Source organism: Neospora caninum, chromosome XI (assembly GCF_000208865.1).
Source record: "Neospora caninum Liverpool complete genome, chromosome XI".
Lineage (NCBI taxonomy): Eukaryota > Apicomplexa > Conoidasida > Eucoccidiorida > Sarcocystidae > Neospora > Neospora caninum.
The window spans coordinates 1557409-1569638 of NC_018397.1; the positions used below are offsets into that span (position 1 = coordinate 1557409).

General features: G+C 54.4%; 1 protein-coding gene across 1 annotated transcript; it reads right to left on the bottom strand.

Annotated features, from left to right (window-relative positions):
- Positions 1 to 4448: 4448 nt before the first annotated feature.
- NCLIV_055060 (putative cation channel family domain-containing protein) lies at positions 4449 to 11572 on the bottom strand (the record flags this gene model as incomplete). The annotated part of the gene is made up of 10 exons (XM_003885060.1): positions 4449 to 4493; positions 4601 to 4720; positions 5284 to 5538; positions 6187 to 6373; positions 6679 to 6899; positions 7593 to 7723; positions 8165 to 9401; positions 10116 to 10406; positions 10755 to 10963; positions 11488 to 11572. The coding sequence occupies 10 exons, from the start codon at positions 11570 to 11572 to the stop codon at positions 4449 to 4451; spliced, it is 2781 nt and encodes a 926-aa protein (XP_003885109.1).
- Positions 11573 to 12230: the final 658 nt, after the last annotated feature.

Sequence of the window (12230 nt, forward strand, 5' to 3'; positions counted from 1 at the left end):
AGACACTGTGGATGGCAGGGATGCATCAAGGCGCGCAGAAAGGCATCCGACAGTTGAAAGGGCCTTTTCCATTAACTCAGGAAAGCAGACAGATCGATCAGACAACACTGCCACAAGAACCTCAACGGCAGAGGGAAGGCAGGATACCCCGCCAGGAGCGATAAACACAATTCCACAAACGGCGTTCCTGCCTCGACTGACACACGACACCACCTCGGAGTGGACTCTGCACTGAACAGGCGGCCGCACAGCGGGAGAGCCACCGAGTTACCATCCAGCGTGTCTTCGAATGCCTGAAGGGGGGGACTTGACAGCTCAGATATCGGCGTGCCCAGTTTACACTACAGGTAATGGTCTGCGTTTCGGCCGCAAGGCCAGACTGCGAACAACTAGGAGCGTGGCAGGGTTCGCTCTCACTTTAGAAGACCGTGAAACCGAACGCTTTGGCGTGCGTTTTTACGGGCCATCTATGACACGGCATGTTCGAGCATCAGGAAATGTCTTCACAAAGACGCCTTTTTGAGAACAAACGGACAAGAGGACAAAAAGGGCGAGAGGTGTACGGAGGATATGGTGACTTCTTTGGACCAATCTATATTGGCCACTCGAGTTTTTGGTTGACGGAGAAACAGAAGTGCGGACACTACAAAAGGAGGTGGGAGGGGAGTGGGACTGAGACGCATCCACCTATGGAAAACGCCAAGTGAGAAAAAAGAAATTTTTCTGGGAGGTCTAATTTCTGCCGCGACAGCCTGCTGACAATCAAACGTATCACTGAGAGGATGAGTGCACTCCTCGGCCCGACGTCAGGGCAATACAGATAAAAAAACGTGCCCGTCCTGGGACGAAGACACAGACACAGGTTCTTCACTGTGACAGTCTCGGAATGGGGTATGATAGGCGTTGATGCAACGAATCCTTTGCAGGCATTGGCCTCGACTTACAGAGCTATCACGCACAGACACGACGGCGCTGGAGTCCACTCAAACGCTCGGCCATGGCAGGTGGATCAAAAACCAAGGAAACTCAACGTGAGGGGAACTGCAGATTATGGAAGTAGAGGACTCCACAAGAGACGACACCCGGAGCACGCAATGGCCGCAATCTCACGTGTCAAAGAGCTGGAGCCCGAAGCACTTCGAGACCAAGTCTGGTCCGGAAGAGTTACAGCTGGCGGGAAGTTAGTTTGCTTCTGTCGCTCGCCAGGAGCCCACCATGAACAGAGCTGAGGAAACGAACACGCAGCAAGGTATTGCAACGAGATGAAGAAAGAGTTGTGGACAGCTTAGAGTGCCGACCAAAAGAAATGCGGTCCGCAACAACACGCAGTAACGAGACAGCCACGTGGGGATGTGCACTTTGTTTTCGGCCGTATTGACAGACGGCACTGGCAAGAACATCGCACACACCAAGTACACAACAACAGTAGGATCTGGCGCACTGCAGCGCCTCCTCAGCACGGTCTGGGCGACAGCTCTAGTGCCCAGAGCAGGGACACTTGAAGAAGTATGCACTTGTCGTGCGCCCTTGCTTGTTCCGGCACTGACAACTTCCCATTATCGTCTATCTCCTCCACTCTCCGGAGGAAATATTCAATAGGAAAACCACCACCCTCCACTACCTGTTCCCCACCGGCCTGCGATCAAACACGCGACAACCTGGCGCTGAGCGTCGACTGTACTGCGGCCGCCAGATGACGCTGACATCGCCCTCTCTAGCAGCAAGCGCAAGCACTGTCCTGCAACTTTTCTCCCAAAGAGGGTTACTCGTGCTTTGGTCTCAAGTGACCACGGAACCCTATACACAAGCATGGCCGAACACGGCCTCCACAACCGCACACTGTTTACAAAACATTGGTCTACAAAAAGCGCATTTAACTCAGAAAGGCTTTAGTAGTGTCGCTTCCGTCCGTGTGTGTCAGAGTCTTGCAAGAGCAACAAGGACTTCGGGTCCCACACGCGGAGCAGAGCAAGCAATGGCTGGTGTGGCTGGCATGCAGTGAACCACAGTGGTACGCCAACGACCCTCCAAAAGATAGGCATTTTTGCTGCAGTAGGGCACAAAAAAGCAATAAATGCGTCAACCTCTTGATTTTCATCGCAAATTCCAGCCGCGCTTCTGCGCAGGCGGCAACCACTTCGAACGCTCGATCCGGCAACCACTTCGAACGCTCGATCCCTCTGGCTGCTCTGCGCGAATTTGCCTGAACTCGAGCGCTCTCACTGGACTGCCACGCGTTCTTCCTACTTTCTTTTAGTGTAGAGTGATTTTTGACGGTGGGTTGGCTGCTGATTTGCTGTGGGGCGACTCTCTCGTTGTTAGCCGGCTCGTCTGAAGTGTAGAATTCACTGCCGAGTGAACCGGATGGACATGAGTAATACACACAGTGTAGCAACTTGCAGAGACGCAAAAATGGCGTCTCCGCAGTTCACTGGCCGACGCACAAATGACGCGAGGACAGTGAAAGAAGACTATAGAACCGTAGGAGAGCAACTTCGCTGCCGCCTGTGCTGTAGCTACAGAAGACTGTTGGCGACTTGCATGTCTACACATCACAAACAATGTTGGCGCATTCACGCCGCACATTCCGAATTTTGTTCGTCTGTGCACGGGCTACTGAGGAGTCAGAATCTCTGCGATGAGAAATTGACGGAACGGCTTCTATGACTTCAATTTCTTTTGACGTCTGAAGGGGGCCGTGGATGTCCAGCAATACTTTCAAGAACCTTTCGACGGCAAAGGAGGGTTCCAGTTTTTTCCTGTTGCCTGCTGGTAACTGTCCCAACCGCTGCACCGAAGCTACACCTACCACGCCTAGTTCCTCCGGCTCAGCTTGCTACCGATGGAAAAGCAACCCATCACAATTCTGCCACAACCGTGGGATGAAAAAATCCGAAAAACGGCATGGAAACAGTACTGGAGCAGGCGTTCTGTTGGCACGGTTGTGGAGCGAACTAACTTGAACGCCACGGATCGTACATACTGGAGAAAAGTGAGTCCCGACGTTAAGCTGCGAAAGAAAACAACCCCCATCTTTAACGATAATAAGGAACCACGGGTGATCAACGGGGCTTTAATATGGCAGTGGGTACGGCGCGGTGCCGCACCAAAGAAACCAAACGGAACGCTATCTGCATCCCAGGATTCTAGAGTTCACGGCGAAGCCGAAACCAAGCAGTCTGCGATCTTCCGGTGGGTTACGTGCATGTCTCGTTCATGGGATTAGGAATCCATCGCTCCTGCAGCTCTTCTAATGTCGCTAATCGCAACCGACGACGAACAAGAGCCGATGCAGAGGATCAGACGGAGACACGGCGGAGGAGCTCGAGGCTCCATTCCCGCGTATGGTAGTGCTTGAGATGCTATCTGGGCCACACATTTGATATGGTACAATGCTTTCAGGTGTCGTTCACTGAATTCTTCAACGACACACGGGACACCACAGCCAGTGATGAAGAGGAAGAATCCGAGTAAATGTGTGGTATTGGGCTCCAGCAGCTGCCGAGCCGGTCCTACTCATCGTAGATTGCATCTACCACCTCCTACTTCAAGTATCCGACTCAGCAAATGCTACATGACGTCAGAGTTCAGTTCTTTCGTGTATTGTGTTGACTTCAATTCTTTCGAGGGTTGTGTTGTACGTGAGCGAGTGGCTGTCTATCTTGGTCTCTGCTCTCCGCTCACATACGCATTAGTGCCATCCAAACGAGAGTGCGAGTTGCGTGATCATAGTAACGACAGAGGTTGAAGCTGCGACGCAGAAAAGCAGTCAGAGATGCTTTTTTACCCACGCTGATCGTATGAATGATCGCCTCTCCATCAAAACCCGCCATTTTCTTTCCTAACGGGCCATTCATCTTAGATGTCGGAACTGGGCCGGTGAACCGATCAATATATGTCTGGTTGGGAGGTTTACAGACTCGCACAGGTGCCCTTTTGGGTTCAGGTCAATCGGTAGTCTAAATTTAAATTAAATGTACCATTTGCGTTGCCTCTTTTCCTCCTGCAAATCCCTAGGCGGGCTTCCATTTCGGGACTACTATCTCACGACCATTTCGCAAAGCCCGCCTGAAGTGCGGTGTCGGGTTAGCAAAACTGGTGTTCAGAACAGCGCACCGAAAGCGCGTGATGCTTCAGTCCTCTCTGGCAGACTAGCTTTTTCTCGGGAAGTTTTGCGACAAGGAAGCAATACCTTAAGGAAGAGTTATGAAGAAATTGGAATGACAGCAAAACAGTGTTCCCTCGATCCAGGCACACGACACTGCAAGTGGCTTCCTCTTCACCGACCTTTTAATGCCCCGTCACATACATTCACTTTAAGAGATGAAACGAACGTTCAGGTCGTTCCCCATCCTAGCATAATGATGACGCTTCCGGACAGCGCCTCCTTCTTCGTTCTTGGCAGTAAGCAGTTGTCCTTACTCGCTTCGTCTTTCCACTGACATAAGCTACAGAACAGGACGCCAAGAACTGCCGCTTGTTGACGAAGCCACCTGCATAAAAAAACGTCACACCACACACGCCACGGGAACCCTTCGCTTGACACGTTCCCAGACATCGGGGCAGACGGCACTCAGCCGCTCAACACTCTCGTTCTTACCTGGTCGTAGGCTTCGAGTACCAGAGCGACTAACAAATTGAGGATGATGGTGTCCGTTAGAATGTAAAAGGATACAAAGTACGCGCCACAACTGAAGACGGATGTGTGCTTCACAAGGGCCTGCAAATCAATCACAAAAGCATCGTCCCACCACACGTTCAACGCCCAAACAACGGCGTCGAAAAACACAGGGTGGAGCATCTCCCTGTCGCGTTCGGGAACGCGCACCGCAAGAGGTTTTGCCCGAGGAGCTCAGATGCACGAGCACTCTTCCGAGGAATCGACCCTGAATGTCCACCGGTCATTTCGTCACTGGTTTCCCATTCAAGATTATGTGTCACATCGTCTTCAGTCCAAGACCGAAACCGCACTCAGGCATGCGAAAACGCCGGCTCGATGCATCGCGAAATGAGGGCGCTGGGCATGCGTTCACCGTCAACACATTTCCACACCGACCGCGGAAGCCCAGCAGGGCGTCTCTCGTGGTGAAGGGGTCACACAGTTCAATGCGGCGGCTCGCTTGTGCCTGCCCCCGGGGGAGTGTGCGCTTCTTGAGGGGAAACTGGCAAGTATCAGTGTGATCCATGGTGTCCTGTGCGCGCACTTGCGTTGTTCTTGCGTGTACACCCAGCAAAACAAAGACGCTGCCCTGATATCCCCCCACGGGGCGAGCCAGCTCTCACCTTCAGTGAGTCGTCCCACCCGTTGACAGTGAGAAGAAAGAGCGTGACGAGGGACGCGAAGAAGTCGTTGAAGTTGAGAACTCCCCAGTCTGTCGGGTCCTCCATATCTGGGCCTTTCGGAGGCAGATGCTCCATATCGCACTTGATGATTCCACCAAACAATTCCATGCCGACTGTGCCGTAGGCACAGAAAATGACCACCAGCACCAGAAGCACCGGCTCCAAGGCCGACACGGCGGCCACCAAAGAGACAATCTGTGTATGCGAGCACACACCAGGGCATCGTGCACTAGGTATGAGCTCCGCCTACTCCCCGCTAAGGGAACGCAGCAGTGTTGTGGCTGCAGCGTCCCCCCTGCGAAGACCTGTAGGCGGGCTCTCGACAGGAGGTAAGCCTAACCGGCCGCACCCTCCACAACCACCAGCGTGGCTTCAACTGAAGTCCTCCCTGCTTGCGATTTCCACGGAGGCCAACGCGAGTCATCAGAGCCACCCTGCTCCCGCACTCTCTTCATTTCTACTCAAGTGCGACTATCTTCTCCACAGCCAGCAGCCCCTACCTCCGTTCTACCGGCGTCGCTCCGTGTCTCATTATCTATATACCTATCGACACATGTCCGGATCTACACCTACCGAGATCGACACCACTGTGTGTCTGCATCTGCATCTGAACATCTGAAGCGAACGGCAGTTCCATTCGAACCTGCACGTACACCTTAGTCTTTCTATGTTTCTGTCTATACCGCTTAATACCTACGCAAAAGTCATGCCGGCATGGATGCGTATGCTACGGGATGGCATGAGAAGGGCGCATATGTTCACTTTCGTATGAGGTGGATGTGCGGCGCCTGAGCGCCATTTTTTGGCGAAAAAGCACCTGACAGGACAAGGCAAGGCCCGTACCATCTTTCGGAGAGGCGAGATTCTGAAACAGATTCGAATGCCTCTCAGGACGCGAATGAAAGCCAGACAGCGTGAGAGGTCATCGAACGTCTCTGTGGTGCATAAGGGATGGAAGGCAGACGCGCTCCCTGCCCAGAGGCACGCCAACTCGAGCACCATGACCCCGCCTCCGACAACGATGTCGAATCTGCAAAAGCGTACAAGTCACCGAGTTCCACGCGCGTCTCGACAAAGGGGCGTCAAAGCACCACAAAGCCCCTTCCTCGTCCGTTATATCTCCACACGGTGGTTGTCTACCTCTACATAGATGAATAGGTATAGAGACAAGGGAAAACAGAGGGAAAAAAAAGGCGAGTGGAAGGTCGTTTGAGCCATCAGGGAGGGATGCGACGGTGCGTGTGGCCGACATGTGGCTGTAGCGAGACAGAGCGAGAAAAGAGAAGAGACAAAAACTGGGACACAGAGCGCCCCGGCGAAGGAAAACAGACTTACCGTTCGCGCAGACTGAAGCCGGTGTACCTCTGCATGGACGAGGTGAGGCGAATCCGAACAACGACGGAAACCAAGTAGACAAAGCTCAACGCATTCTGGATCCAGTAAGCACCTGCGACGGAGCCGAAACAGGATGCCGGCAGGCCTTCTGCAAGGTCGACAGGCGAAGACTCGATTTCTTCTCCGCTCAGCGTCGAGGCCTTCCTGATGAACTTGCGAGTCTGCAGAAAACACGCGAGAAGAAGTGACAGACAACGCCACGGTGGAGATACATAGGGCGGCTTTCACGCAGTCCCTCTCTCACATTCGAGGCTGACTGAACGACAAAGGAAACAAAGGGACACACCACGCTCCTGCCTAGCCTTTCTGGCTACTGGAATGACAACGCAGACCCAATAGCATGCCGACTATAGTACAAGCAATTTTCTCTAAACATAAACGTATACATATGTTTATGAGCACAACGAGGAGAGCGGGACACAAAAAAGGAAAATGCACAGTTGCATGCCGGGAAAAGGCGTCTCGGGCATTCCCCGGACTCCATGTCCTGTGCATCTTTCTCGTGGAACTCCTCGCAAAACGAACAGGAAACACAAATGCGTATCTACACTTCTAAGCATATACACAAACGGATAGTTACACAGGTATGAATATGCACGTGTCGATGCAGAATCGTATAGCTGCACACAGAAGTACGCACCTATGTGATTCTATATCTATATATATAGATATGTACGAAAGGTGAAAAGAAAGACGGACAGCGTTTAAGGTCGATGGCGGTGTCTATCCGATTTGCGAGGTTCTCGCGCCAGATTGTGTGTCATGCGCGTGCGTTTTCGAGGGACGAAGCGAGAGGGAAGGTCCAAGAATGAGCGATGCAGCAAAGAACAGGTACCTTTAACTAATCCGATTACCTGCATGTATGTCAGAATGAGTGAGGCGACAACACACACGTCCGCGATGACGTTCAAGAGCCTCCGATGCACAGCGAATCGGCAGGAGTCCGACTGCCAGAGGCGTTGCTCTTCTTTCTGCTTGACTGCATCTGAGGCGACAAAAAAAGCGACAGAAACGTGAGGTGAAACTTGGAAAACTCGCCGACACCGTCGCCTCACCAAGCGCAGGGATTGCTCCCAACAACGTTGGCGGGTGGATCCGAGCAAGGCCCGGACGAAAACACGACACTCTCTACTAGCGTCTCAGCCGTTTTCTCTCGCGGTTAATACGGTATGCCACACACACGCGCGCGCAAGCAGACGTGCGAAGGAAAACCGCAGGGAATACCATTTTCCCGACGATCAGTCATCAGTTGTCTTTCTACGCTGCGCATCTGCAAGAACTGAGCCGCGACTGAGACCGACAGCGCGAGGACATTCTTTCGTAGACAGAAAAGTCTGAAAAGGACTGATGCAGCTTCTTCCAAGTATGCGACGCAGGCAAGGAGGTGTCCTACGAATCCTGTCGAGAGTCTTTCCTCAAATCTCACCGTATGCCGCCAGGGTGGAGACGAACTGCACAAACTGGCTCTTCGCAAGACGGTGCCGGGATGCGCTCTGCGCTTCGCCTCTCTGGAGGAGAAAAAAAAGTTCGACATCTTCCTCCCCGTCCGCGATGGCATGCGTTTGCGGGCCTGGGCGCTTCGAAGCATGTCTTCGCCGTCCTGACTTGGGGAATTCATTTCCCGCGCGGTTTCCTCCGACCACTCGCTTTACGAAAAGGAACGGCAGGGCGAACCGCCACGTGGGTGCGTCAACGCTAACCCTCTCCACGCAGTGCTCCTCGTTGGCGTCCAGCTCTTCCTCTCCTCTGCCCTGTCTACCCGACAACAGACCCACCGCATCTCCTTCTCCTTCTTCTTCTCCTTCTCCTTCTTTGCTTGTTGCCCTCTTCTCTCGACTGCTGACGCTCTCGTCCGATACTTGCAGGGTCGTTGCGGTGCCTGTTCGCGCCAGTCTTCCCTGAGAGGCAGCAAAGGGAGACGGCGAGAGGGAAGAGCGAGGAAGAAGCGAGGAGACAGAAGAGAGGGTTTGCCGGGTTGAAGCCACGTCTTGTCGACTGTTCTCGCTTGGCTCTGATCGACACGGCGAGAGTGAGACGGAGAGACGGGAAGGCGATGACGAGGGAGACGGGGCTGCGCTCGGGTTTTCTCTGTCTCCCACACAGCCCGCAGGCGATTCGGGATCCAGTAATCCCGTCTCTTCCGCGGTCTCGTGCTGCTTTCCCTTCGTTCTGTCTGTCTCCCTTTCGCTCTCTTCCACGTCGCCTGCAATCGCCGAGTCCGACGAGGGCGAGGACAGCAACCGGAGAAAAGGTGGAAGGAGCTGGGAAGCGACGAGGGAGGACGAGAGAGACAGTGCTAGGGGCGAAGGCGGCGCATGGCCCCCTCCACACTGTCTGGATCCTTCCTGCTTCGTCTCTGGACCTTCGCAAAAATCAAGGACTTTCCCGCGATTGGCAGATGCGCACTGAGGCCGGCCGGACAGCGCCGCATAGTGCACATAGAATTCCCTCCACGCCTCGAAGGCGACGCTCGCTTCTGGCTTCCCGCGCTCTTCTCCGGCCCTTTCTGCGCCGGCAGCCTGCCGCGAGTGTGAACTCTCCACAGCGACGCAGCTGGAAGCAGAAGAAACGGAGGCGGCTGTCCGCTCCTCTTGTGACGCCAGAAGAAGATCAAAGGCGCGACTGAGGTAGCGCGCAGAGAGAGCGAGTTGCTTGCGACTATCCTGAGGGGAGGCGATCAACGCAAGCAGAATGGAAACGGTAGGGCGAACAAAGCTAAAGAGACGGACACCTGGGTAGAACGAACACACGGAGACACCCCGCTCTTGTCGCGCACGCCCCACCCATTCCTCTCGCCCTCCTCTCTACAGGGAAGTTTCAACGAGGACGCTCACAGGCTGCCACAAGCTCCGCGGAAGGCAGAGAAAAGACGGAGGCGGCAGGCAAACGATTCGGGTACACTATCCTGCTTCTTATCTTCCTTCACAGGCACATCAGGCGCCTCTTACACGTCGTTCACACGCTCTCGCCAAATGCATGCACATATACGGACACACAAGTCGGTATACAGATCCAGAGTTGTGCATACGTGCGTATCTGCAGACACAGGCGCTCGCAAGCATCTCTGCAGTGCACTGACCACACTGTCACAGCATGCGTACCGAACTCGCTCTCTGAATCGAGATGTGTACGAAACATGCATGTATATCTCTATCTATATATATGTATATAGGTGTACACATGTACGTTTGTTTGTTTATAGGTCTTTCTCTATGCAGATGCACAGATGTTTTTTACCTACATGCATATGTGCATGTACCCTGAAACCACAGGGAGATAGGAACTCGGACGCATCGATGCGGACAGAGGCGGTGGGGGAGATGTGGATTGGAAGTTTCATGTGAGGCGCCACGGCAGAGCCCGTTTCCCGCACTTACGGCAATGTCTCCGTCACGGTAGGCGGTGTAAAATGCGGCGGCAAAGAGACCGAGGAGGACGGCGGTGAGGAGGTAGAAGACGACAATGAAGAGAACGGCCACCTCGTGGACGGTGTAGCCTCGGAGGAGGACCTGGGGGAGCCTGACGGTTGTGACGACGAGGAGGAGAGAAATGCAGCCGCTCTGGAACGAGTGGAATTCGTCATGGCCGCTCGTGCCCGCAAAGAGAATCACGCCGAGCCAGTCAAAGAGCAGGACACTCAAGAGAGCTGCGAGAATGATGGTGCGTACCTGCGAAAAAAGAGAGGTCCAGGGCGCACACACACGCGCGCGACAGGCGAGGGGCAGAGCGTCAGAGAGCAGGCCTTGAAAAGCCGGCGACAAAATAACGGAACGGGGGCGATCCCAGACGCAGAGGCAAGCAAAAAGATACAAAGCAGAGACAAAGGGAGGTCGAGTGACTGGGACGCCGCTCGATGCTATAGAGGAGTAACGGAGAGAAAGAGAGAAACCGAGACAACGAGAGAGCGCGATGGAGAGGAGAGAAAGACAGAGGCGAGACGGCGGTATATGTGGACGCGGATCTGCTTGTGTTGAGTTTCTCCTGTTTTCTTCCCTTCTCTCGGTGCGTTTTGTTACCTTCGGCAAGGTTCGGACGATGCGCAGAAGCATGCCTATCACGGGGTAGCAGAAGAGCGCGAGAAGGAGAGGCCGAGCAAGTCGCGCCACGAGTCCTGGCCTGTAGTTGGAGAGCACAGGCGCAAGTGTCTCGTTCGCAAGGCCAGGCTCGCTAACACCCTCCCACCAGGCGTTGCCCGGAGCAGCGTCGGAAGCGAAGAAGACGAAGGCTGTGCCGAGAAGGTCCAACAGAGAGAGGACGCAGCACGCGAGAATGAGAAGCCGTGAGCAAGGCTGCGAAACGACGCATCGGCCGGACCCCTCGTTTCTTGAAGAGCAAACCGAAGCGATCTTCACAGATCGCCCCGAACGGAACACACTGTCAACATTCTCTCCTTCTCTGGAGTCTGGCGTGTTTCCACTTCCGCATTCCCTCGGTGTCTCGCGCTTTCCTCCTCTGTAGATACATTCGAGGATGGCGGCAAGGAGCAGGACTGCGAGACAGAGGAACGAGAGGAGGAGGCAAACGGATTTCCGCCACCAAGGGTCGAGCTCCGGGAGGAGCGATGTGGACGGCGAGTGGAGAGAAGAGGGACAGGGACTGAAGAGGAATGCAGGAAGGAATGGCCGTCGCGGGACTCCGTTTTCTTCGCGTGGGTGCGTCGGAGATCGCGCGAAACAGATAGTCGAAACAGAGTCGCGGAGAATCCCCTCTGTTTCCTCAGCTTCCCATTCGGTTGCTCCCTGCTGGTACCTCCCTTGTTCTGCCGCTCCTGTCTCTGTTTCTTCGCCTTCGCCTGCGCAGAGTCTCGCGCTCGGCGCCAGAGCCGACGCCGCATTTCTTCGTGCAGGCGAATACGGAGAAGACCGCGAAAAGAACCGCGAAGAAGAACCACCGCGGGGGCTCTCAGGAGATGCCGAGAAACTGCGCCTGTCCCTGTCCTCGCCGCGGTCTTCGGATCTTCCAGGCTGTTTCTCGTTGGGGGTGTGCTTGGAACGGCCGCCTCTCTGGTCCCTTTGTTTTTGAAAAAAAGCGGAGGCAACAAACGCGAGGCGGGGATCCTTCTGGTTTTGGAAACTCGGCTCTTTCTGCGCTGTAGCTTCCCTTCCTCTTTGAGTGTACGTCCTCCCCGTTCTTTTCGCAAGTCTGTCGTCTTCTCCCTCCCGTCGCCGCTGCCTTGATGGGCCACGAACCCCTGCAAGTTGACCGCCTCGCTCGCTGCTTGCTACATCGGAGCGGCTTTCCTCTGTGCTCGCCAGATGCCGCGAAATGGAGGAAGAAAGCACAGAGGCATTCAAAGAAAGAGACGACGAAGGGGGACCAGAAGAGGCAGAAGAAGAGAAAGGAGAGAAAGATGGGGAGATAGGAACAAAGGAGGAAACAGCGGACGAAGACGAGGAACAGGAGTGTCGAGGAAGACGAGAAATTTGGGGAAGAGACGCAACAGGAGATTGAAACGGGGCACCGTTGTCCGCCAAAGAGAACGTTGAGGAGTG